Below are 26,859 nucleotides of genomic sequence, written 5' to 3' on the forward strand. Positions count from 1 at the left end.
TCGTTACCGCTGCGCGTATTTCAGGTACGTGTTCACTGATTTTTGTTCCCGGTCAATAATTTCACTTTGCTTTGCGTTGAGTTTTCTTAAATTCGTTAAAGGATACAGATATGTATTACCAAGTTTAAAAGTGCTGCGATTGCATTCACGTCTTCCACCAAAATGGTGTATTTAGCTGCAGAATTTGTCTCGCAACAGTCGCCCGTGCTAGTTGAGCTAACGCTGCTAGCACACGTTTTAGCATCATCTTAAATGATCACAAACTTAACTTCTGGTGCAAACATTTATATCTAAAATGTGCTGAACGTGACCACTTAAAGTCTTGTTTTGATTAGTTAGTAATCCGTCCTCTTATTGCATTGTGTAGAGCAGTGAAGAAGGTTTATTGGAACATGTTTCAACCTGGAAAATCTTATTTAATAAACTTTTGCCTTTTTTTTCAATATTATCTTTATTTGATTTTCAAAATCCTTCCAATGATAAACAAAAATAAGAGTGCTCTTACATAATAGGAAACATCAAGGGCAGCTGAATTATTGTCCAGCATTTGAATCATATTTCCTTATAAGTAAGGTATTTATGAGATATCAGAAACTGCAACTCAGTTTAGTTTTATATGAGAAAAATAAATAAATGAATAAAACCCCAAACAAAAAAGTAACAACAATCAAAACAACAAAACGTCAGGTATTTATGAGATATCATAAAGCAACACAGTTTAGTTTTATGAGAAAGGAAAAGAGAAAAAAGAAAGAAAAAAATAATTAATTAAAATAAATAAATAAAACCCCAAACAGAAAAAAATAAATAAATAAAACCCCAAACAAAACAAAAAAGTAAAAATCAAAACAACAAAAAGTCAGGTATTTATGAGATATCATAAAGCAACACTCAGCTTAGTTTTATATGAGAAAGTAAAAGAGAAAAAAGAAAGAACATTTTTTTAAATAAATAAAACCCCAAACAAATCAAAAAAGTAACCACAATCAAAACAACAAAGGTTTCTCTATCTTTCAAGGGTTAGGCCAAATTATTTCACCGTTGTGCATAGTTCAGAAATACAAACTCGAATGTAGAATTCACACAGAATAAAGAAATCAAGTATCCGAAGAAAGGAAATTGTTTTAGAATACTTCAGAGGATCACTGGTAACTACGTCTCATCTGCCTCACTCCCCACACGCTTAAATCCACACTCTCCATATTTTTCCATAAAAGGACGCCAAATGTTTTGAAATAATGATAGTTTCCCCTTTATTATCTATTTGTTTAGTATCCCTCTTTTCCATAGGTAAAGTTGTAGACACTTCCTTAATCCAGTTAATGAATTTTGATTTACTGGTAACTTTTGCCTTTTTGTGGTTAATTGTAAATAACTAATCCATTTTCAATTCTTAAAAATGTGTTTTTTTCCCTTTTTAAAAGCAAGCGGAGATTTTTGAAAAGTATGTATTTCTAATTGTGATATTATTGACAGTTTATGTAACATTATAATATAAAAATAGAAAATTGAGGACTACCAAGTAGTAGACTCATATTTTGTCATAAATATCTATTATGAACATTTGAATTTAAAGAAAAATCAATGTTTGTTGTAAAATTGGTTTAGGTTCACAATTTAGAGTTATTAGTTTTCATTAATTAGTAATGTTGAGGACTTATGTACTATTTGCTTTTTTGTTTTGGAGTAAAGTTACCTCTGGACCTCCAGTAATTTAGAAATAACTTCATAACTGAATTTAGTTCAGCTTTTTCATGCTGGATAAACAAAATAGGTTTTACTATAATTTGCAGATATTGATCCTGCAAGTGATGTTGCAGTTTTGCTTATTTTTAAACAATTACCTTTTTATTCAGCATTAACTTTAAACTTTGAGTTAAAAGTGTCTGATTAAACACTTAACAATTAGATTTTAGTGACCGAATGGCACATTTTGTGACAAAATTAGAAATGTGTTTAAGTTGCTCATGGTTAACTAACAGTAAACGTAACCAGAGCTTTTGTTATGACCTAAACGTTTTGTGCTGTCAGATGTTGTGAATCTACTGTAAGTTAAAGTCATTATATGATATTGCACTGTCTATTGCAGTTGCCAAAGGTGACCAGAGGAAATTATTTTTAAACCAAACCACAGAAACTTTGAAACGTTCAGTCTACTGTTAGTTTCATCCAGCTGTTTTTATATATGGAATGGAGATAGTTCTGATAATTATCCAAAAATCGTATAGGTCTTGTGGGATACAGCAGTTATAACTATTTCCAAGCATTGTGTTATCAAAGTGAGCTGTGATACATCTGACCAACTCTTCTGTATCTGTTTGTCATTTGAAACAGATGGTGGCGAGTGGGCGCTGATGGGGGACGAAAAGGACACCTGGAAAGTAAAAACTCTTGATGAAATCCTACTAGAGAAAAAACGCAGAAGAGAATTAGAGGAGAAAACAGACCCTAAGCGCCATAAAAATGTAAAGTATCTCAAAGAAGCAGTAATGTAATATCCACATGTCACCAAAACACAAAAATGATTCTGATGGAAACAGTTTTTTAGTTATGTGTTGGCAAAAAAACACGTTGAAATTGACTGATTACCTTCAACTGTATCCTAAATGCTCTTGAATCTGTTTAATGTTATAGTTATAAGATGAACATATTTTTGATTTCAGGCTTTAACCAAAAATTTAATTTTTCTCGTTTTGCACAGTTCACTCAAGGCCTTGTTCCGCAGGCGAATGATCGGGAAACCAAACGAGACACTCCGGAGGAAGGAGAACTACGAGATCAAAGGATGGAAATAACAATTCGTAATTCTCCATATGCTCGGGAAGATTCAGTAGAGGACAGGTAGTTGAAATTAAACTAGACAGGCTTAGGTACTTTTAAATATCACATCTGATGATTTAGATTTTTTTTTTATTTTATTTTTTTAGTTAGTATACATGTACATACTGCGTCTTTATCAATGTGTTCTCCTTATGTTTCTGTTAGAGGAGAAGAAGATGAATCACTAGCAATTAAGCCTCCTCAGCAGGTAGCAAGGAAGGAGAAATCTCACCACAGAAAAGAGGAGAAGAGAAAAGATAAGAGACGTCATCGCAGTCACTCTAACGAAGGGGGTGAGGGAGTGCTTCTTAGAGAGGTGTTTTCAAAGCCCATTTTCACCAAGTCTTGTACAGCTTGTTCTAAGGTCAATTTACCGGTATGTTCATGGTTATGACTAAAACAGGGGGGAAGCACTCTCGAGTCAAAGACAAAGAAAAAGAGAGAGAGAGTGATCGAAGGAAGCGTCAGTGGGAAGAGGACAAAGCCCGGCGAGACTGGGAGAGGCAGAAACGAAGGGAACAGGCCAGAGCTCATTCACGTAGAGAGAGGTGAGCATCAGCCCGGGGAGGTTTTGATGTCACGTTGGAAGAATGAATAGATTTTTGAGTTTGATTAGTGTACGTTATTTTAAAAGTTGTTGCTCTGGATATTTTTCTTCCACAAATATTAAACCTTAGGGACAATATGAAACATATTCTAGTATGTTTTGTTTTTTCTCAATTTTATTTTCAGTGTGGATCAACTTTTTGAATGCATATAGTCAATAAAACATTAGTGCAGTGTAGCCGATGATATTGTATTTGTCACAGATACAAACTACCATTTTCGTGTGAGTTACATAAATAATGTATACTCAAGGAGATGCTCCAGGGTATATTAATGGATTTTCCTTGTTGCTCCCTCTTACTGCTAGTGGCAGTAAACACAGTGGATACATGTTGTTGCAGGTTGAGATTTTACGTAAAAAAGTCACGTATGTGACCTGTCGGCCACCGCTGCACTTCCACAGTAAATACAGTGTTGTAGATGAGGCCCGGTTTCACAATGAACCAAGTGACTCGTGTGACTAGCAATCACCTAGGAACTCACAGAACCATAGTTCCCTAGGTAACGTAGTTAACTATGTCATTCATTTTTTAGTATTCCATTTATACACAGGGACCGGCTTGAGCAGTTGGAGCGCCAGCGGGAACGGGACCGAAAGCTTCGTGAGCAGCAAAAGGACCACCGGGACATTAAGGACAGGGAGAGAAGAGCTGATGAGCGGCGCAAAGACAGAGGGACGCGACGAGAAGGTCGGTGACTCTATCGCTGCGCTACAGCGAATTGATCTCAACAGATGCATGTTACCGTTATTTAACTAAAGGTAGCAAAAAATGTTGTTAGATTTTTCACTATTATGACTCTGGGTGTAAAATCACTCAGTCAGCTTGAACTAATCTCATTTCTAAATCCTTTTAAAGTTTGAGCTTGGTCTGGTTCAACATTTAACAAGAGATTGTTTCATCCAAAGTGCCGACTCATCATCGAATGCTACCAGACGATTATGATGACAAGCTAAAACAAAGTCACCGCAGTCGTAGTCCCACTCGCCTTCCTCGGGACAGGTCAGACCACGGGGAACCACGGAAAAGCGCAAGTGAGTTTGCTCGCTACATGTATGTTTCTAGAAGAAAAGAAAAATTTAACATGGCTCACAACATTTCTTTTTTCTTTCAGCCTCAAAGGAAGAGAGACCAGACATCAAAGACCTGCTTGCAGACCTCCAGGACATCAGTGACACTGAGAGGAAGACCAGCACTGCAGAATCCTCGATTGGTAATGCATGACATAGTAACACTTACAGCAACTAGCAGTCGGCTTTCAAGTCCTGCTCAAAACTTTACTACAGCTTAATCATATTTTAATTAAATTTGTGAAGATGAGAGAAAATCAGTCACAATGTTTGGACATTGAGTGTGGAGTCCCCCAGGGGTCAGTGTTGGGTCCTAAACTGTTTATCATCTATATCAATGACATATGTAAAGTATCATAAATACTGAAATTCATACTATTTGCCGATGACACAAACATATTTTATTCTGGTGAGAATTTACAGCAACTTTTGGACAATATTACCTCAGAATTTGACAAAATTTAAAAATGGCTTGACAATAACAAGTTATCATTAAACTTAAACAAAACAAAAATGATGGTATTTGGAAACAATCTTTTTTTTTTTTACATGTACAAAAATAAAATAAATCAAATAAATCAAATCAATTCCTAGTAAACATGGATTAAATCGTAAAAACGAATTTTCTTCTCAGTTAAATAATCTTTCCCCTATGAAAACAACCTAAAAACGACAAGAAAACGTTAAAAATGTTTAGATGTAACCAATGTTCCCTCTAATTTTTCATGTATCTGGGCACACACGCAAGCTCCCTGAGCAAACTGAGGACGACTGTGAGCAACATCACATATGCACGCTTTATTTTTAAGTATCTCATTACACTTAAAAACAAGACTCGTCACTGGAAAAAACAACAATTTTCACCTGTTTCAAGTAAATTTTCACTTGAAATAAGTAGAAAAATCTGCCAGTGGGACAAGATTTATCTTCTCATTACAAGCAAAAAAGTCTTGTTCCACTGGCAGATTTTTCTACTCATTTTAAGTGAAAATCTACTTGAAACAGGTGAAAATTTCGACTTTTTTCTCGAAATTTTGAGAGAAAAAATCGAAATGTCGAGAAAAAAAGTTTTGAGAAAAAAGTCAAAATGTCCAGAGAAAAGTTGAGATTTTGAGAAAAAAAAGTCAAAAATTTTATGAAAAAAGTTGAAATGTCGACAAAATTTTGTTTTAATTGACCATTTTCACTTGTTTCAAGTCAATTTTCACTTGAAATAAGTAGAAAAATCTGCCAGTGGAACAAGATTTTTTTTGCTTGTAATGAGAAGATAAATCTTGTTCCACTGGCAGATTTTTCTACTTATTTCAAGTGAAAATTTACTTGAAACAGGTGGAAATTGTCAAATAAGTTATTTTTCTGGTGTTATTTTTCTGGTGATGACTCTAAATGTTGAAATAGCAGTAAAACCACATTCATTGATGAAATGACATAAGGGATGGAAAGGAGGGATGGCAGTTTTACAGGGGGGATGATTTGGACCGTTTTTATTTCAGGGGGGATGATTTGGACCGTTTTTTTATTTCAGGGGGGGGTGCCATCTCCCCTCATCCCCCCTCAACTCCAGTGCTGCCGCACAGCAATGGTATGGATAGCTTTTAGCAGAGGCTTCAGACTTTCTTGTGTCCGGGATCCCCACAGCTCCTTGTATTCCCCAAATCCTTGAATACTTCTCCTCCTCTCGACTCGCGGGACCTCCGTAAACTGATTTATGGTCCCGCGTTACACCAACGCAGAGCCTACGCCGTAGGGTACGCGGGGACGCGCATGTACGTTGCGCGTCGCCGCGTACCCTACGGCGTAGGCTCTGCGTCGATTTAGCGCGGAACCATAAATCAGGCTTTGCGAGTGAACGTCTCACGAGGGGCAGTCGCGTTGCGACGCCACTGTAGGAGAGAGAGAACTGAGCTCATGAGAAGTCCCGGTACGCCAGAGGCTAATATTGAGAAGTGGGGGTACTCCGTACCGGCGCGTACCGGCCCACTTAAAGCACTGCGCTGGATAGACTTTCTTGTGCGCTGAGAATATGCGGTCAGTGCGCGATTGCGCACGCGCGCAGTTTAGAGGGAACATTGGATGTAACTGTAGCTTTGCCTCATTTAGTATAAGTATTTACTAGTACTCTCCACCTTCTTTAGCATCAGGATCGGGCTCAGAAGAAGAGGAGGATGACGAAGAAGAAGAGGAGTCCAGCAGCCAGAGTGAGGCGGAGGAGGGAGAAGAAGAGGAGGAATCTGTTTCAGCCTCAGCACCGTCTGAGCAGAGTGCCGGTAATACTTTCTAACTTCTCTTTTTATGAGAGTTATGCAAGTCCAGTAACACGCAGGGTTAACGCAGAGGCTCCCTTTCAGAGGATGTGAGTGAGGACGAACAGTCAGAGGAAGACTTCGAAGAGGAGAGGGAAAACGGAAACCACATAGCTGTAGGTGAGTAAACCACTGATGTCGTTACAACCCAAGACCAAGGTTCTCTCTGTCTGACCACTCAAATTAGCATTTTGTCAATTAAGTAAATTAACCAGTACATGGGGGGGCACATGTACATGCACATGACCATTACTTCTAGAGCCGCTTAAGAAAAAATGAGCCTAATCCTAACAAAACCCCAAACTGAGATTAGAGCCAAGAGGAGGAAAGGATATTGGGTCTCTGTGTTCTGCCATGAATTCTGAGAAGGCAAACAAAATCAGCACGGAAGTCTTATAATCACGAGTGCACATATTTGTCAAGAGCACAGAGATGCCTAAAACAAAAATGTCAATAAAACAATTTTCTACTTCGGTCATCATTACATTTGACAGTCTCTTGGTATCACAACTTCCAGCGTGTAATATTTGCTTGTGGTTTATTTCTCTCGTCTCTCTGTTCCGATACATTAATCACATCAAGAGACAGTGACTCTGGCTTTTAAAATGAAGCCTTTCATTTGAAAGTAAGGTGTTGGCAAGTGAAAATAGTTATTTATGACATTAAAGCATTAATTTTTAAATGAAATGATAAATCTTGTGATAAGAGGATATGAAGTATGCAAAGACTGTCCCTCCGAGTCACGTTGGAGGAATGTGGGCCGATACAGATAAACACTCAGACCTCTCTTCAGTTATGCAAGTAGGATTTGGCAGTCAGTTTAGGTCGGTGACTTGTCAAAATAAAACATATTTGTTTGAGGAAAAGCTTTTTCATGGTGTCTGCTAAATATCTTGGAGTTATATTTATACCATCAATACCAAAGGTTAATAAAATGCAGGTTTCTTTAAAGCACAATGCAGCTGACACTTCTGACTCCTCATCCTTCCATCCATCCATCCTTCCATTTTCTATACCCGTTTAATCCTGTGCAGGGTCACGGGGGTCAACCGGAGCCTATCCCAGCTCAGTACAGGGGAGCGGCAGGGGTACACCCGTGACAGGGCGCCAGTCTGTCACAGGGCTTCTGAGTCCTCATGATCAATCATATATAATAAGTACGTTGACTGACAATGATAACGTGCAGTTAAGTTCAATATCTGATAAATGTGACAGAAATTCTGGGTTAGAGATTTAGTTTAAACAGTGACAGGATCGTGTCTAGATTCTCGCAGCTCTTGGAAAACGCAGCTGATCAACGCTTAACTTCACTCTTCGCCTCACAGTGCCGGAATCCCGCTTTGACCACGATTCAGAGGAAAGCGGTGAAGACATGGATGAAGAGGATGAGGAAGAGGATGAAGGGGCAGATGCCGATCCCACCCCACAGTCTCAAACTCACTCACGCTCCCCCACACCTGAGGAGAACTACATCCCAGACTCTCCCCCGATATCACCTGTCGAACTGAAGAAAGAGCTGCCCAAGTACCTGCCAGCTTTACAGGTGAAACTCAACATGACATAAACACTCTTCACGTCATATGAATAAAAATATCCACATGCATGTTGTTGTTCCACGCCAGTGAGCAGTATGTGGTACTCAAATGCCGTTTGTGTTCAGGGATGCCGCAGCGTTGAAGAATTTCAGTGTCTAAACCGAATAGAGGAGGGAACGTATGGTGTGGTGTACCGAGCCAAAGACAAAAAGACTGGTAAAATAAAATTAACTATGTGAATGTGTGATTTTACAGTTTCAGATGTGCTTAACGATGATTATATCTTAACTGCAGATGAGATTGTTGCCTTGAAACGGCTGAAGATGGAGAAGGAGAAGGAAGGCTTTCCCATCACATCTTTGAGAGAGATCAATACCATTCTGAAAGCTCAGCATCCAAACATCGTCACAGTGAGGGTGAGTGAACTACATGCAGAGTGTTAGCCAAGTGTTTGAGGTCAATCTAAGACTACTTTTTTTCTACTTTTTCCATTGCATTATCAGGAAATAGTCGTTGGAAGCAACATGGACAAAATCTACATTGTGATGAATTATGTAGAACATGATCTGAAGAGCCTGATGGAAACCATGAAGCAGCCTTTCTTGCCAGGTAGTTTGAGTTATTGTCGGGTTACGATCCATCTCTTTGTCTCCGAAACTAGAAAAATGCTATTCAGACTAAATATGAGGTTTTTTTGCGGGGTTGATAACAGAATAACTCTTCCGTACCTGGCAGAAGCTCATGTAAAGCTGGACACTTATCTTTCAGGGGAAGTAAAGACCCTGATGATTCAGCTTCTTCGTGGCGTCCGACATCTCCACGACAACTGGATTCTGCATCGTGATCTGAAGACGTCCAATCTGTTACTGAGCCATAAGGGCATCCTCAAGGTACGCAGTGCTGCCGTTTTCATCCAGACCCGTTAAGGACTTCTTACCTGTGACCTTAGCGACAGCTCCTCTTCCTATAAATTCTTATAATGGAGATTAACATATGTTCCTTGTTAACATCTTTTTACATTTTTTTTCATTTCACATCTATATTAGTAGATTTTGTTTCATTGCTAGGTATTAATTACACACATCACTTTTAGTTCGAAGGAGTTATGTGTCAGAGCATAATAAAAATAATTATCAAGTCTTGACAATGTGTTATTTCAGGTCAACACCAACATGTGATTTATGACATCAAATAAATAAAAAGCCGAATTGCAAAAGTAGTGTGTAGAAAAACCTAACTTGAGCCAGGTTTAGTAGTAAACACTCTTAAGTAATTATTTTCTGTATGATGTCTTAGGTCTCTAAAATCATCTTTGACCACTTTTAGTGAACTTGGGGTCAGTTCATTGAGATCTGCAGGCATTTGTTCATGAAAAGCTCTTTTATGGTCGTACCATAGTATTTAATCTTGCTTGGTACCAGTGTCCTGCAAGACCCAAAGGAAGCCCAGATTTAGCTACAGGACAGATGACCTTACACTTGACACAGGTGACATACTCAGCTTAATTACTGCAGGTGCTCAGGTCCTCTGGCTGTAAAACAAGCCTTGAAGGATCACGTCTCATTGTGCTTGACAGTTCAGGTGCTGTATTTGGTTTTAGCTTAATGAAGCATTACGTTTTAGCACCATGCATGTAAACTTTGGTCTTGTTAGTTCTAATAAACCTCTTTCCAAAAGTATTTCCAAAAGTCTTCAAAAGTGATTTATACACTTGTAACTTTGGAAATGGCATATTTATATTGTTTTTTCCCCCAAAGACAAAATGTTTGGTATCGTTATTCTTCTAAACCCAATTCGATCTTTTCCTAGCTGTCCTGGGATTAACTGAACATGTCATATCCTAGCTGAGACATATGTAGTCAGAGATGTAGATAGATTCATTATTTCATTCAGTCATTCATTCATTCAGTTTCTCTGAGCATTGCAGAGTCTCAACTCGGAGGGAACTTGCAGGTATTTCCCCTCCTGGGAAGATTGGCAGCCGTCTTGAATGTTTTCCACTTGTGAATAATCTTTTTGAATGATGAACTCCAGCTTGTTTGGAATCAGTGTTACCGGCCCTCCCTCATGGGCATCAACAACAGATCATTCCTGATTTCTTTTCTTTTTGGTATTGTGTTTGCAAACTATCAAAATACTAAAACATCAGATTTTGTAGACGGTCACGTTTACTGATTATCAGCTAATCAACTACATTACATAAGCAGCATCTGGCTGTTGCTTATCTTTTTAATTTTTTATGAAATCATATTGTTCTTTTTTTAATGTTCTGCTTAACCGGGTTTGCTTAGTTATGTGAAATAAAGAATGGCACAGCATAATATATTACATGCTTTTCTTTTGAGGGTGTATTTACCAAATTTCAAGACTTTGTAAGAACCAGATGTAAAACCTTAGAATGGAAAGAGGGTCTAATATTGATTATGTCAGTTTCTAAAGCGACTGGTTGACACCAGTAAGGAACTCAGGGTCTTTGTCCAGATTTAAGGGGACATGACTTGTCTCCAACAAGGAAAATTACTTCATTTGTTTCACTGAAGAGGGTAAAACTTCTGAGGACTTAGTAGGTTTTCAATCTTTACACGGTTTTGATAAGTTGTGATGCTTAAAATATTACCATGCAAGATTTGAATGTTTGAATTACAGTCGATTCGACAATAAAGTCTCATTTTTAACTACAGAGAGTTAATATCTTATTAGGATTTACACAAATCTATATAATTGTATGTAGGACTAATCTTTGGATCAATATTTTTGCTGATGTTTATATTTCAGGGAGTTTGTGTGTACTTGCATCAGATCTTTTCTGATTCACACCCCACTGTGGAACTTTTAATTTCAGCTATTTCTGTATATTATTGCATCATCTTATTTGAGTCTGATATAAACACCCAGAGAAGCATCTTATTAAGACGTAATCCCAAAGTAACTAAATGAAATGTTGTGGTCTTTCCCCCGTCTTCCATGTGCTGTAGATTGGTGACTTTGGCTTGGCGCGAGAGTACGGTTCTCCCCTGAAACCGTACACCCCTGTTGTGGTGACCCTGTGGTACCGATCGCCAGAGCTGCTGCTCGGAGCCAAGGTTAGAATCCAAACCCGAGCTGCCTACCCAGACCGCAACCCAGACGAAATACCTTCACAGGGCCTGAAATTGCATACATTAAGATGATGAACGTTCACCGAGGTGACGGCATCATCTCCAATAACACTTTCAGATATAGATATATTTCCATTACAAAACAACATCTGTGAATAATTGGGCTCATAAGATACCAAATACCGCAACGTGCTGCCGGAGTTGTAGCGTATGTGATTAATCCGGCCGGATGGCAGGGGGCCAGCCAGCCGTCAGTGCACATGCACGTTCACACACAAGACGGACTCAAACATAAACGTGCAAGGCAGACTGTCTGTCTGGTTGATGTTTCTGTGGACTACCACTGTATTTGCTCTTCTCTCCACAGGAGTACTCCACAGCTGTGGACATGTGGTCAGTGGGCTGCATATTTGGCGAACTCCTTACCCAGAAACCTCTTTTCCCTGGAAAATCTGAAATTGACCAAATTAACAAGATTTTCAAGGTAAATGTTGTCATTTGCTCTCAACTGTTACCATAAAGGGTGAAAGTCTTGTGTTCACGGCTTGTAAATCTGGAGTAGAGTTTTGAGTATTCACCATGTAGTTCTGCCATTCATCTCAGGGTGGAGCTGTTGATAGATAGATGATGAGCTATAAATCTGCAAGGCTGCTTGAATACCCTTTAAGTGGCTGTTTTACATAGAACAGCTGGATGAACTTGAATCTTTTTGGCCTCCGATGCCAAACTAGACCGGCGATCAGTTAAATTGTCCGATGAAAATGTCAACCAAAGTAGGAATGCCTCAAACGCATCTCTCTTTTTACTGAAGGCATGTCTGCTGACTCGTGTGTCTGTTTGAATGCAGGATCTCGGGTCGCCCAGTGAGAAGATCTGGCCCGGCTACAACGAGCTGCCCGCTGTGAAGAAGATGACTTTTACAGAGTATCCCTACAACAACCTGCGGAAGCGCTTCGGAGCGCTTCTCTCAGACCAAGGCTTTGACCTCATGAACAAGTAAGACTTTTAAAGACTATTGAGAAGTGTGAAGTCTAGAACTGCAGCAACTCCAGGATTATACAGGTGATAACGTAATGAAGACCTGGGAAGGGGTGATTTGTGATCAGTAAGCCTGTGTTGAAAAAATCGATTTTCTGATTCTAAATCGATTCTCATATTAATTCCTAAAAATCGATTTGTATGTCTAAAGATCGATTTATTTTTTTATTATCCCCCCCCCCCCCCCCCCCATCATTACATTTTTGCCTGGTGAACTTTAATCCCAGTAGTTTTGAAAACTCCTGAACTAAATGAACTTTTCTTTAGAGAAAATGCTGGACATTTCAGCTTAAATTTCTAAATGTTATATTAGTTCAATGAAGTTCATATTATTTATATTTACTATAGCTTGTTTGGTTTCTCTGTTATCGGACACGGTTTATCATGAAACACCTGAAAAATGCCGGGTGCTTCATGGCAAGCTGTGTGTCTGGTGACAGAATAAATCAGACAAGCTAAAATAATTTGTTTACTGCTTGAGCTGTTGCAGTTTCTTTCTTTTTTTGCACTTTAAATGGATATTGAAATGCCTATTTGAGTTATTTATTTCTTAGTTATTTCACAATAATTATTGTGAAATTATTATTTCAATAGTTATTTTACAGTCATATAATCCAGGCAACACTAACCCAAATCAATATCGAATCGAATCGGATAAAATGGTGATAATTGATTCTGAATCTTAAGAATCGGAATCGAATCGATTCTTGACATTTGAATCGATACCCAGCTCTAGAGATCAGCAGAAGGATTTCATGCCGAGAAGGAACACCACAGTGGCAAAGTTTGCTTTATGAATACACATTGAGAAGTACGTGCAAGGTGCTGCACCGTGTCTTTGTGGATTTACAGTAGAACCGCATGTCGGAGCGGTAGAGGACTTGTGTGAGGAACCTAGGTGAGGAATCTGTGAACTATCCATCACTGGCGGATGGGTTGACAGATGTGGTCAGACAGGAGTCTGTACGGTATATGATGTTTGCAGATGTCTTCTCTAGTAGGTAGGGAAGACGGTGCAGGACTTAAAATACAGGGGCTCTACCGTTCAGAGCAATGGGGCATGTGGAAAAGAGGAGAAGAAGAGACGGGCCAGGCAGAGTGGAGGCTGTGGAGAAGATTATCATGAGTTATCTGTGATAGAAGAGTAGCACAGAGAGTACAGACTAGTGAAACCAGCCCTTCTCTGTGTCTCGGAGACGGCAGCGCTGATCAGGAGACAGGAAACGGAGCTGAAAGTGGCAGAATAAAAGATCGTCTTTGGGAGTGATGAAGGAGGATAGGATTATGAATAAATACTTAAGAGGGGCAGCCAGAGTTGGAGGACTCTGAGAAATAGCAAGGGAGACGAGATAGAGATGGTTTGGACGTGTAAAGAGGAAGGATTGTGAATATATTAGTAGAAGGATGCTGCAGATGGAGTTTCCAGGCAGGAGTCAAAGGGAAAGCTGAAGAGGAGATTTTCTGGAAATGGAGAAAGAGGATATGCAGCTGGTTGGTCGATGGAGAAGAGATGGTAGGATGGAAACCAGTGAACCATTCTGGTGACCACTAAAGAGAAGGTCACATCCTGCAGATAACCCACATTGCATACGGAAGAAAATGACAAAAAAAAACATGAGAAACTGTCTGTTTTATGGCATAAATAATTTCCATAAATGTATATGTATATAATCTTTAAATGACCTACATGTCCATGATGCCTGTAGTACAGGGATAATCAACTGGCGGCCCGCCAGGAGCTTTTATGTGGCCCCTGGTCATACTTCAAAAAAGGGGCGGAAAGTAGTGTTGTCCCGATCGATCGGACGTCACTTCCAGCCGGCAAGCGAAACTAACATGGTTTACATATCCCATTTTGTTAATTAATAAAAGTTTCAGATGCTTGGTAGCCTTTTCAGTTGGTTAATGATTCATTGGACAGTGTTTGTAAATGTTAATCTCTGTTAGAGATGTTTTTTACTACTTCAGATTTTTTGCCAGTGTTGCACAGTGATAATGTTTGTCACATTATTTGTTATTAACCTCCGTTTATAGAGGACTCGTTTACATCATTAGGCTTCTAGGATTTGCCTGAAATTTCTTTCATTTGAATCTCTAAATGAGGACTTTGCATTTTAGACGGACTTCTAAACCTCCTATAATTTCATGCGATTGTTTTGTTTTGCTGATATAATGCACAGATGTGTCATAACTAAAGGAGCTTACGGTTAATATTTTGGTTGCTTATTTATAACATCAAACTGGCTACTATGGACTGAAATGCTTGTGCTCAATGCTTAATATAATATTTAAATAAGGAAATCTTGGTGGAAAGTGGTGCTTTATCATTATGGCGTGTTTTATTAAAAGTAGGTCAATATCAACTTCATTAAGTTTGCACAATGCATGGTTTCAAAATGAACTTGCATTTAAAATAATATTTCTTTTTCTGAATATTATATTTAACATTCACAATGAATAAATTTGGAGACAATTAATACATAATTATTATGTAAACTAGACAGATATGTTCTCCTGCTCATTCCTGAGCACAAATGTATTATATATACATAAATCTTCGTCTTTGAGTGCAAAATACATTTTGAAAACCCCCAAATTTTCCGCGTGCGTGCTTTGTGTGCGCACGCAGTGCGGCCCTCTCCATACAGTCTTATTGCAGATGTGGCCCCCTGAATAATCTAGTGGAAGACCCCTGCTGTAATATCTAATGGCTTTTTATTTGATTACATTAAGTAATAGGAGTCATACGTTTAGTGACGGTCATTGTGGCTCATACAGTGGCCGTCATTGTCCACGAATAAAACAGGCCAAAATACTGACGCTGTTTCCATAGTTTTTCATTCAGACGGTGCATTCCTGGCAAGCTGAATTAAAACATGACAGCGGTAGTGGAGTGGTAATTCATCAGCGGGCCGCAGCGAGAGCATCCACATGTTCCATTTCAGGCTGCACACTAGAGGAAAATGTTTTTGGGAACACACTTTTCATTTTCACATGCAGAGTAGTAGCTCCATAATTCTCTCCTCACATTCCAGATATCAGCACCGTTTAGCAGCTGCAAGGGTGAGCCTTTCAACTTTCATTTTAGATCTTTACCGAGCCACTGCGTCTGCAGGCTTCACCTGTAATGACCAAATCATGCTGCACAAGGTGGGAACAACATCTCCACTGTGCTGCTGCAGGCTCGCAGCTCAGCGGAGGTCTGGCGCCGCTCCAGCGCTGCTGAAACCTTCCAGCTGTCACAAAACTCAGGGAGCATTTCGTCCTGGGACACATTCAGAGCAGAGCAGGCCAGGAGGCAGCTCCAGAGCAGCTCCAGAGCAGGAATGGCCGATATTTTACCGTTCACGATAAACCGTCAAAAAAATTCCCCACGGTAAGAATTTGTCATCTCGCGGTAAAAATGATAAATGACAGGAAGGAAGGAAGGAAGGAAGGAAGGAAGGAAGGAAGGAAGGAAGGAAGGAAGGAAGGAAGGAAGGAAGGAAGGAAGGAAGGAAGGAAGGAAGGAAGGAAGGAAGGAAGGAAGGAAGGAAGGAAGGAAGGAAGGAAGGAAGGAAGGAAGGAAGGAAGGAAGGAAGGAAGGAAGGAAGGAAGGAAGGAAGGAAGGAAGGAAGGAAGGAAGGAAGGAAGGAAGGAAGGAAGGAAGGAAGGAAGGAAGGAAGGAAGGAAGGAAGGAAGGAAGGAAGGAAGGAAGGAAGGAAGGAAGGAAGGAAGGAAGGAAGGAAGGAAGGAAGGAAGGAAGGAAGGAAGGAAGGAAGGAAGGAAGGAAGGAAGGAAGGAAGGAAGGAAGGAAGGAAGGAAGGAAGGAAGGAAGGAAGGAAGGAAGGAAGGAAGGAAGGAAGGAAGGAAGGAAGGAAGGAAGGAAGGAAGGAAGGAAGGAAGGAAGGAAGGAAAATAAATTCCTGTTGATGAGGTTTTTGTGTAACAAACATGGCAGATCTGAGTGATTACAGTTTTGCAGTACAGGTGGACTCATTTAATTGGTTTTTATTAATTCTTTTCGTAGTTTAGTAGCATTTAGTATCTTTTAGAGCAGTGATTTGGGGGCTCCAAAGACTGAATGTGGTGATAGATTTATAGTTAAAAAGGTGGAGTTGAATTGGTATTTTTTTTATCGTTATCGGGATAAATGCCAGAAATTATCGTGATACATTTTTTAGTCCATACCGCCCATCCCTACTCCAGAGCGGCTCAGAGCTGAGCGGTTCAGAGGGCGTTTGGCAGGTAGACATCACAGAACTGTTTGGAATATCACACCCCCCTGTGTAGGAAAGTGTTTGAGGGTTGTGGTATTTACTCTTCAACCTGTGGAGTAGCCTCAGCCCACAAGTGGTTTCTGAACCTGCTGGCCTTGCAGTTCCAGAGGGGGCCGGGCACTGAACCAGTACTAGATCAATATACACTGCCGGTCCAGTAAAAGTCCCACACTGTTATTGGGTTGAACAGCTGTGATTACGGCGAGCATTTGCTGTGGCATCGCTCTGATAAGCTTCTCCAATGTCGTTTATTTCCATCCAGATCATTCATTTTTCACCAAGACCTTGTAGAGATGGTGGGAGTGTCTGAACACATCTCCCCTCCTGGAAGATCATGGTTCCCCACTATCCTCGCCGTTTTTAATATTGGGCACTTCTTAACTCAGTTTAAGTAGGTTCAGCAGGGAGAGTTAAATATCAGATGAAACATAATCATCCATGTTGTAATTATTCACTGGGAGGGTCTAATTTATTTGCTCAGTTAAATCCAGGTGGAGACTTTAGTGAGCAGGTTTTTTAAGTAGATATATTGTGATGTCGATGTCCCGTCTGCATGTGCATCCAGACCTCTTTGTTGTATGTGACACCACTTTCTGCTGCGTTTTACTGCACAGAAAGTGCTATATAAATAAAGTTTGATTTGATGAAAGGATTTTAGAGCTTTTGATAAAATAAAATTGTGGAGTAAAAGGAGAAAAACAATTCTGATTTTATGAAGAAACGCTAGACAATTCTGTTGAGGAAGAAACGTCTGTTTTAATATAGACTGATTATTCTCTGGTCTTCACATGTTAATAAATACCGTATTGAGTGCTTAAACACTTCAATAAAAAGGATGTTGTATAATTTGCGTGATCAAATGTATATAGTACCGTATTTTCACGCGGCGTGGGAGCGATGGGTGGAGACCACAGTTTCACAAAGAGTGGAAGGCAGCGCCGGGCAAGTTACGCCAGAGTTTGCGGATGGATTGTTGATGCGTGGGCTAACGTGTCTGCTGGCACTGTTGTTCGAGCTTTCGCAAAAGCCGGCATCATTTCCACGGAAAGTGACTCTGACAGCGAAGAAAGTGGAACTGTTGTCAGGACTCAGCCCGTCGGGCTTCATCCGCAGCCCAATCGCGCTGAGTCCAGGAGAACTGCTCAGCGCGGCCAGAGAGCTGCGCGCTGTACAGTTCTGTCCTGACAACTGTTGCATATTTGATTTAGCGCAGCTGTTTAATTCAGAAACGGAGGATGAGGACTTCGATGGGTTTGATTAATGACGCTTGTTTTAATTTTTGATTATTCATTGGTGATTTAAAAAATGTTAGTACTTTGTAATAAAGACTTAAATAAAGCACAATCAAACTCAGTTTTGCTCCCGCTCTATTTTTAAATACGCACACTTGTATGCTTGTGTGTGTGTGTTGTAAGGCGGCGAGCCATGTGTGTGTAGACGGCGCCTTTTCGTACGGTGCGCCTTGTCTGTGTGTTAAATACAGTAATGACACACATAACTGAGACTCCCTTTTCATACAGCACGCCGTATGGTCGTGAAAATACGGTATATGTGTACTCAGCCTTAAAAGAAAAGAAAAGATGAGTATCACAGGAGTAATCTAAGTTAAAGCATTCAGATTCAAGTTTTCTGTCTAAAGACCGGGGATATTACTGGCTCTCTGTCCGGTTAACTGTTTTCCAGTTCCTGGGGTCTCGGGGACATACGGGACTGCATTGCTTAGATGAAAACCAGCTGGTTCTGAGGGTCCAGATAAGAAGCAACTCAGGCGCCAAACAAAACGAAGAAGTTTGGAGCCGTGCAGGCCTCAGCGTCATTATGATCAAGTTAACGTCAGCATAATTAACCCCAGAGTCGCTAATCCTCGTCAGAAATTCCTCACAAATAACACGAGACAATTTATTTGGTTCAATTATTTTCTTTTTCTACTGATTTTGTCTCCACTGACACGTTGATATGGTTAGTTTGACAGATGTTTTCCACAGCTGCGCAGCTCTCTACCATAATTTACCCCATCATTTACAATTAGTATTCAGTGGCTAAACTGTGCGGTTCCTCGTGTCACGGCTGCACGTTGTTCCCAGATCATCCACCAAGATGTAGCTTCATAAAAAACAGGTTTCAAATTAGCATAATTACCAGACTTTAGTATTTAAAACGTATCTCTCATTTTAACGGTAAAGAGCAAGACTTGCAGATAATCTGTCCATATTTACATTCCACATTACTAAAGTGAAACTGATTGGAAGTCCACATGTCCACTTCTGCGTAGATGCACATCAGGCAGAGCCATCAAACTTTGATCGGCTTAATCTCAAGTCGACAAAGAAGCAGTTAGTGGTGCTAACTGGCTGCTCGGAGACAAACCTGTACAGCTGTGTCAATCTCATCTGCTCCTACGTCATTGGTCGGCTATTTCTTGTCCCTATTTTTCTGGCCGTGGCACAGAAAGACGACTCCTGCACAGTTAATCCTGCCTGCAAGGGCCTGATTTAGAGAAACGGACCTCGGTGAGCTAAATGCCAGACGTGTTTGAATCTCTGAAGGAATCTGAGGTGAAGGCAGCTGCAGGCGTCTGGCACCTGTTTCAGTCCACACGGTGCTCCGAGCTGCCGGTGGCACCTCTGCTCCTTTTGATGAAATGCCAACCAAGAATGTCCGTGTGGCTTGTTTTCAGGTTCCTCACTTACTGCCCCAGCAAGAGGATCCTGTCGGACGAGGGGCTCAAGCACGAGTACTTCAGAGAGACGCCGCTCCCCATCGAACCCTCCATGTTCCCCACCTGGCCGGCCAAGAGCGAGCAGCAGAGGGTGAAGAGAGGCACCAGTCCACGTCCACCCGAGGGAGGCCTGGCCTACAGTCACCTGGTAAGGACATTAGGCTCCTTTTTCCCCATTACACACAGCTACCAGGCTTTCTGAATGCTGTCTGTGTTAAATAGATTACAGACATGCAGGCTTCTGCTTTGTGTCAGAGTATTTCCTCCTTGTGTTTTCCAAAATGAACTCCCTTTAGTTCCTAATGTTTTCAGCAGTGGTCCTATTTGCCCATAAGCTCCGGTCTGATATAGATATTCCTCAACAGAAGCAGCAGTGTCGATATTTTCCACTTTGCACACAAATTAGAACCGTGCCAGAGTTATTGGATATTATTTTCAGTTTTATTCTTATCAGGGTGGAAGAGCTTGTGAAACATAGCACAAGCCTACGGAGACTCGCTGAAACCCAGAAAGAACAACAACAGTGTTACCAATTAACATCCTCATGCATGCTTATGTGGAATAACAATCAAAAGGTCTCCTTAAACTCTGGTTAACGGTCCGTCTTAACAGCAACCAGTGTTAATATTCATCAGATCTGTTTAGAAAGAAATGTAGGAAATGAAACCAGGTGATATCAAAGGCCCGTTTTTCCTTTATGTCTTGTTTCTCCAGGGCGATGACGACCTGAAAGACACCGGTTTCCACTTGACGACCAGCAACCAGGGAGCATCGGCAGTTGGCCCGGGATTCAGCCTCAAATTCTGAGGCCGTGGCTGCAGGACCGTTGGCCGCCTCGCAGAGAAGCACGGAGCGAAGAGGGCTCGGACTCGTTTGTCTGACGCCGGACAGTTTAGCTCTCTAGGCCAGACCAGAATCGGATCAGAATCAACCGCCATCAAAGTCAGGACTGTCTAACAGCAAGACTGTGACTCGAACTTGTTGAATTTCTGCCTTTTTTTCTCTATTTTTTCTTTTTTTTTATAAGCCATTTGATCATTTCAAATGTGACGATTTTAGCTCTTCAACAGGGGAAAACCCTAAACCCCAAACTTTTGTCCTTATGTTGCATTTGTCTTCATATACTTCATAAGAGAGGACTGGATCTTATAAATAGCTGGATACCTGAGCTTTACTGTATGATGACGCAGCGTTAAAAGTACATGTTCCATCCAACACTGTCAGAGATCTTGGTGGGAATGCCAGCTCACAAAATGACAGACTGTTTTTTTGTTAGAAATAAAGTTTGAAACTTTGTTTTGTCTGCCATTTTCCATGTATTTATAAACTCAGTCCAAACTCACTGCACACTGCAGTTGAGAAGGAAAAAAAAAATGAAGGGAAGTTGAGCCTAAAAGAAATTGAGCATTCAACCCAGCTTGGAAGTCACTCTCCAAAAGTGATGTAATTCTTGTATTGCACATTTTGTCTCAGTGCTTTTCTTCTTTCAGGCGAAAAAAGAGGCCCCGACTTTGCTCTGCCTTTTGTTTTTAAATTGGCTTAACAACTCCAGAATTAAACCAATAAATTCTCTTGATTACGAGCCAAAGAAAAATAAACATTACAACTTTGGTCCCTGCAAAGCCGCGCACTTCTCCTGCTGGATCGGGCACCGAAAAATACTTCTCATCCCAGAGCTTTTATAATGGAAATATTCATTAATAAGTTTTATCTGTTTCCACCAGTGGCCCTTGTGCAGATTATTACACCTGATGTGTTGAATAAGCTTGGAAAGGGAGCCGCCAGTGGAACTGGACCGCTGCGTCTCTGGAGGGAGACTGCTGGCTTCGCTGAGAGGCTAGTAAAGCAAGCTAGACGTCTGAGGTTCTCCATGTGTGGGTTGAGGTCCAAATAGCTCAAAAGGCTGCAGGCAACATTGCTTATTCTGGCTTTAGTGGCTTAGTCGGTCAGTGTGTAAATTATTTGAACGGCGTGCATCTAAGCGAGGGTTTCTGCGACTCTTTCAGGATCATAAAAAGAAGCACATTAGAGATGTGGATTTTTTTTTTTCTTCCTTCTCTTTTTCTTTTGTCACCAGGACTGATTTTTGTAGATTCCCTCGGTCAGTCGCTATGCCATAATAAAATAAGGCTAACTTTTAGATTACATATAAAATCTGTGATTATGACACTATAAAATTATTTGAGCCTCAATTTATTAAGCTACCTCAGAGCTGATGGGTGGGCTTGAACCTCATGAATCCATGAGCTCAGAGCCGGAGAACCGGGAAATGTCTCAAAACCCAAAATTGCTGACTAGGACTGCTCAGGATTTGTCTGCCATTGACAGCTTTACTCAGGTTGTTTGTTTTTCCCCCGAAAAAAGTGTTTTACAACCTGTGGTGGATTTTTCTTTTCTTTTTTTAATCATTCTTTGTGAATGATGACAAGGAAATTATTTTGCAAAACTAAAATATGTGCCCTTGCTCAGCATGCATGGGTGGGGGGGGCGGCGGCGGCTTCAGAAGCGCACGCGTACCCTCCACGAGTAGTTGGTGAGGACTTTGTCTTTCTTCTTCACCACGCATGTGTAAGTCCCTTCGTTGATGGCGTTGGCCACGATGGTGATGTGGTCGGCCTTCAGGGAGATGTAGTTGGGCTGCGAGTACTCCAGCAGCTCCCCGTCTTTGTACCAGCTGAAACGGGAGGTGCGCGCATCAGAAAAACATCCAGCCAATCACGGCGCACGCAATCATCGCCGCCGCTCGGGAGGACTTACTATACTTTGCCTTTCTTTGACGCAATTTTCTTCCCGCAGCGAAAGGTCAGCTTCTTGCCCTCGATGACCAGTTTGTGCTTGGTCCTCGGAGGCGTCAGCGTGGGGGCCACCGTGGGGAAGGGGAACTCTGGGGAGAAATGAGAGGAAGGATGATGATAAGAGCTGCCATTTGCCTATTTACTGTACAGTGAGTGAAAATAGCCGAGTCAAATTCCTGTCTTGTTTGACCAGACTTGGCTAAATAAACATGACTCTGATTCTGACAGGTGTGCCACAACTGTAGGACTGCTCTTTGCAGCTTAGTGATGTTCGATACCACCGACTTGCTTTCCGATCCAATATTGAGTAAAATTCATGCTGGGATCGGAGATACCGATCCGATACCGATACATTGTGCAAATATACTTAATGTGCCTGGAAAATCTAAGAAAATTGGTGTATTTTAGATAGTATACTGAGGTAGCCGCCTCATTCAGAATACAGCCGAGCTGTTACAACAACAGAAAAAGGTGTTTCCATCACTAAAAAAGATCTTATGTAAAATAATAAAGCCATTAAAATAAGGGTTCGGCTATTTACACCCGGGTGCAAGTACTGAGACTGGCTATTTACACCCTGCTACCAATATCAATGTTTGCACCCATGTATTATTAGAAAAAAAAAAAGGTTTTATTGTGCACTTTGAGAAAAAAAATCGAAATGTATTTCAACTTTATTCTCGAAAGTTCGACTTTATTTACGAAATTTCGACTTTTTTTTACGAAATTTCGACTTTTTCCCAGAAATTGTACTGCAACATTAATCTTGACAATTCAACTTTTTTCTCGACATTTCGACTTTTTTCTCGAAGTGCACAATAAAAAAGAATCTTCCCCTCTCAAATATTTTTTCTCCTGCATGGCCCTAATACTCTTCCGTACAAATACAAAGCGTAACGTTACCTCTGAATTCCGTTTCAGAATGGGTTTCTTCATTCTTTCTTCATCACAGGGAAGTGAAATATGAACGAATGAAAATTTAAATGAAATTGCGCCTTCCAGTTCAGACACGTTGGTGCACATGCGCATGGGCAACGCATTTGTTTTAATATTGTTTTCATATGTCACCAGGGTGTGAATAGCTTAGCTGATAGGGGCTTGCTATTTGTACCCTGGTGCAAATAGTCACTCCGTTAAAATAAATAAGGGAATAATAAACAAAAATAAGAACTAAAAAATCTGAATAGTTTAGTTACCTTCCGCCTTATTCCTGTTAATGATATACATCACCACAAATGACAGAAGGATCAAAAGTATCAATATTTTCATCTGAGAATCGATTTTAGAGCATACAGATCTGGTATCGGAAGTATCAATACTTCAGTATTGATCCGCACATCAATACCGAGAGGGGAAGGAAGTCAACAGAGACATGAGTGGTTGTCTTAATTTAAAAAAACACTGATTACAGTCAGAAATTTTGAAGCGTCGGACACCAAATATGCTGATCTGCCTGCACCGCGAGGCTCTTATCAATATAATCTCTCCCATCTGGATTCTTTAAAAAAAAAAAAAAAAAAAAAAAATCACGACAATTTTGTCTGCTTAAGAAACAGCCAATCTCATTAATTCAGGGAAAAAAAAAAAATCTGAATTGACCTTGTGTGTCTCTAACCCTCAAGCCACAGTCTGAAATTCCAGCGGTTTGGAGTCAGTCAGGAATTTTCCACAGCCGTATGTCTCCCAATCAACAATGAGGAACAGATTACTGTGAGCCAGGAATCATATTCTCATGCCTCTCTCCACACTGTCCCTTGTTGCTGACAAAAGAAAAAGAAGAAAAAAAAAAAGTCTCAGAAAGCCACAATAATCTTTGGGCTGTGATGGTTAGGAGGAGACATTTCCTGTTGTGCAACAGGACACCTCGGCCCCGGAGCATCCTACAGTATTCCTAAAGAGGCTCAGGAAGTCAGACTGCTGATGTGTCCCACTTGGAGCAAAGCGGCTCTTATCGACACTATAATCGATAAGTATTGGCTCTACTGAGCCTCCGTGGAGATGCAACTCTTTTTCAGAAATATAATTTTTTCAAAACCTCAGAATGGGATTGTTGAAAACCTCCATCCCAGCTCTGTGTGGCTGGACCTGTTGGCTCCCGTTGCTTCATTGGCAAACGGTTCACAGCAGCTCCTTGTGCTGGGGGAAAGCTTTCAACCCCCCCCGTGCTGCTGCTGCCGCTGCTGTCTTACCGTAACAGAAATCACAGCTGGAGGGGCAGTGCTTCTGCATCAGCTTGCGCTTGCTCTCGCAATATCCTTTCCGAGCCCAGGCAGGACAGATAAATAACCGGTCCAAACATCCTGGAAGAGAGAGAGAGAGAGGGGGGGGGGGGTGGATGGAGTGAGACTGCAGCTCTCAGTCAGCAGCGAAAGAAACTGGATCCCCAATCCCAATGTCAGGCCAGTGAAAATGACTCACTGTAATACACACTAATGATGACTCACGACTACTTTATACAGTATTCGTTAATGCCACGTTGGCTTTCGGTGTCGGCCGTCCACCGGGGTCGTCTCCGCTCCTCCTGACCAAATAGGTCAGGACAGTTTTCACGCCGTTGGTTCTCCACAAGTGTATCGAGAGACGTAATTCCCTCAATTACAGGATGAGGTTACAACATGTTTCTGCATTTTGTCACAGTTACCGTGTCAGAATGGACCATTACGTTAATACTTTAATTCTCACCCCGACTTGGCCGACGGTCTCAACAGCTGATCTCCAACCTTCTTCCACTTTCACTTAAGAACACTTAACATTGTAGAGTCTGTTATAAAAGTTGTCACACCATTCCACCAAACCGGTTCCAGGGCTGGTTCTGGTTCTGGGCCAGTGCTGAGTTTTCTGTTCCCACTGACAAAGAACTGGCTCCGGGCCAGAAAAACCGGTTCCAAGGTAGCGCCAACTCTTTGCTGCATGGTACATGTCGAGGACAGAAAAACCCTCTTTTCCACCAAACCGGCAGAGGTGTCAAAAGTATTCACATTCATTACTCAGGTAGAAGTATAGATACTAGAGTTTAAAAATACTCCTGTAGAAGTTGAAGTATCAACTCAAGTTTTTTACTCAAGTAAAAGTATAAAAGTACTGGTTTCAAAACTACTTAAAGTATAAAAGTAAAAGTAAAAGTAATGTAAGGGGGAAAAAGCCATTAAGGACAAAAACCATTGAAAATGAATGCATCTTAGTATAATGCAAATATATTAAAGAACCATATATGTGTACTATTGAGCATTAACATGTGTTTCAGAGAGCAGAAGATATGATGACTAGTTGCCTATGAGTATTGTTATGGTGCAAAACGTCAAACTTCAGAGGCATGTTATCATTTATCCTAACCTTTATTGGAATGTACATCCAAGTTTAGTTGCAGGAATCTGAGGGAACGGATGTAAGAACAAAACTGGACAAGAACATCTGAAACAACCACAACCAAATTCACTCTATCCGGATGGAGCAATTTAACTGGATAGTTTTTTTTTTAAGGCCAAAATGAAATAGAGTAACAAGGCTGTTTTTAAAATGTAAGGAGTAAAAAGTACAGATAATTGCGAGAAAATGTAAGGAGTAAAAGTAAAAAGTCGTCTGAAAAATAATTACTTCAGTGAAGTATAAATAACCAAAATTTCTACTTAAGTAAGGTAACAAAGTATTTGTACTTCGTTACTTGACACCTCTGCAAACCGGTTCCCAGGCTGGTTCTGGGCCAACTTGTGAACCAGCTAAGAACCGGTTTGATTTTCCATAGCTCGGGTGTTAAGGGGAGCCACCTTATTACGTCACTGTAAACGTCAGTTACGTTCGTAATTCGTTTGCATTGGCACTTGGCAACAACTATGGACCACCTCGCGGTTGTACACCTGCTGCTTCTGGCTTCACGCTCCTTCATTGTGATCAGAAAACAGCAGATCCAATGCCAAAAGACAAGTTGTCTCCTCCACAGACCACTGCTGCTTCGCTGGATCCATACTTCGTCACTTATTTTTAAAAAATTACGCCGTCTAGCAGTCTTGCTATTGCCGTTGGTCTTAACAACTCTGCCCCCTCCGCTGACATAAGCGGTTCTTTCCTCTAGATCAGGCGTCGGCAACCCAAAATGTTGAAAGAGCCATATTGGACCAAAAACACAAAAAACTAATATGTCTGGAGCCGCAAAAAATGAAAAGTCTTGTATCACAAACACATGCTGCATGTTTCTATATTAGTTATGACTGGGGGAAGATTTATTTATTCATTATGCACTTCGAGAAAAAAGTTGAAATGTCGAGAAAAATGTCGAAATTTCGAGAAAAAAGTAGAAAAGTCAAGATTAATGTTGAAGTACAATCTTGAGAAAAAAGTCGAAATGTCGAGAAAAAAGTCGAAATGTTGAGAAAAAAGTCAAAATGTCGAGAAAAAAGTAAAAATTTCGAGAAAAAAGTCGAAATGTCGAGATTAAAAAGGAAAGGTAAGAAAAAGAGATTAAATAAAAAAAGGAAAAAAGAAAATAAAGAAGGAAAAAAAGAAAAAAGAACAAAAAAAGAGTAAAAAAGAGAAGAAAAGAGAAAAAAAAAAGGTCAAACATTTTTGAAAAAACTCCAGGAGCCACTAGGGCGGCGCTAAAGAGCCGCATGCAGCTCTAGA

At 40.6% G+C, this 26,859-nt stretch overlaps 2 protein-coding genes across 8 annotated transcripts in view; one reads left to right on the forward strand and one right to left on the reverse strand.

The window, feature by feature from the left end:
- Positions 1–20,743, forward strand: cdk11b (cyclin dependent kinase 11B). Of its 6 annotated transcripts, XM_061736641.1 has the most exons (21): positions 1–24; positions 2,335–2,465; positions 2,702–2,841; positions 2,986–3,113; positions 3,224–3,368; positions 3,961–4,115; positions 4,334–4,459; positions 4,540–4,638; positions 6,631–6,762; positions 6,844–6,918; positions 7,833–7,955; positions 8,124–8,341; positions 8,459–8,549; positions 8,628–8,749; positions 8,837–8,942; positions 9,102–9,223; positions 11,309–11,416; positions 11,799–11,915; positions 12,279–12,427; positions 19,406–19,595; positions 20,162–20,743. In XM_061736641.1, exons 2-21 carry the CDS (start codon positions 2,355–2,357, stop codon positions 20,252–20,254), a joined length of 2,550 nt encoding a protein of 849 aa, XP_061592625.1. In that variant the 5' UTR covers positions 1–24; positions 2,335–2,354; the 3' UTR covers positions 20,255–20,743. The 6 variants fall into 6 exon arrangements, with proteins under 6 accessions (XP_061592625.1, XP_061592626.1, XP_061592627.1 ...); XM_061736642.1 differs by lacking the exon at positions 1–24 and having other exon boundaries at positions 3,979–4,115; XM_061736643.1 differs by lacking the exons at positions 1–24; positions 7,833–7,955.
- Positions 18,597–26,859, reverse strand: part of mmp23ba (matrix metallopeptidase 23ba) — a 19,534-nt gene continuing 11,271 nt past the window's right edge. For both annotated transcript variants that reach the window (XM_061736648.1, XM_061736647.1), the window contains exons 6-8: positions 24,432–24,542; positions 22,205–22,331; positions 18,597–22,121 (exon numbers count right to left, since the gene is read on the reverse strand). In XM_061736648.1, the coding sequence (XP_061592632.1) occupies positions 21,947–22,121; positions 22,205–22,331; positions 24,432–24,542 (413 nt within the window). In that variant the 3' untranslated portion in view covers positions 18,597–21,946. The remainder of the gene's footprint in view (positions 22,122–22,204; positions 22,332–24,431; positions 24,543–26,859) is intronic.

This window comes from Cololabis saira, chromosome 12 (genome assembly GCF_033807715.1).
Source record: "Cololabis saira isolate AMF1-May2022 chromosome 12, fColSai1.1, whole genome shotgun sequence".
Classification (NCBI taxonomy): Eukaryota; Metazoa; Chordata; class Actinopteri; order Beloniformes; family Belonidae; genus Cololabis; species Cololabis saira.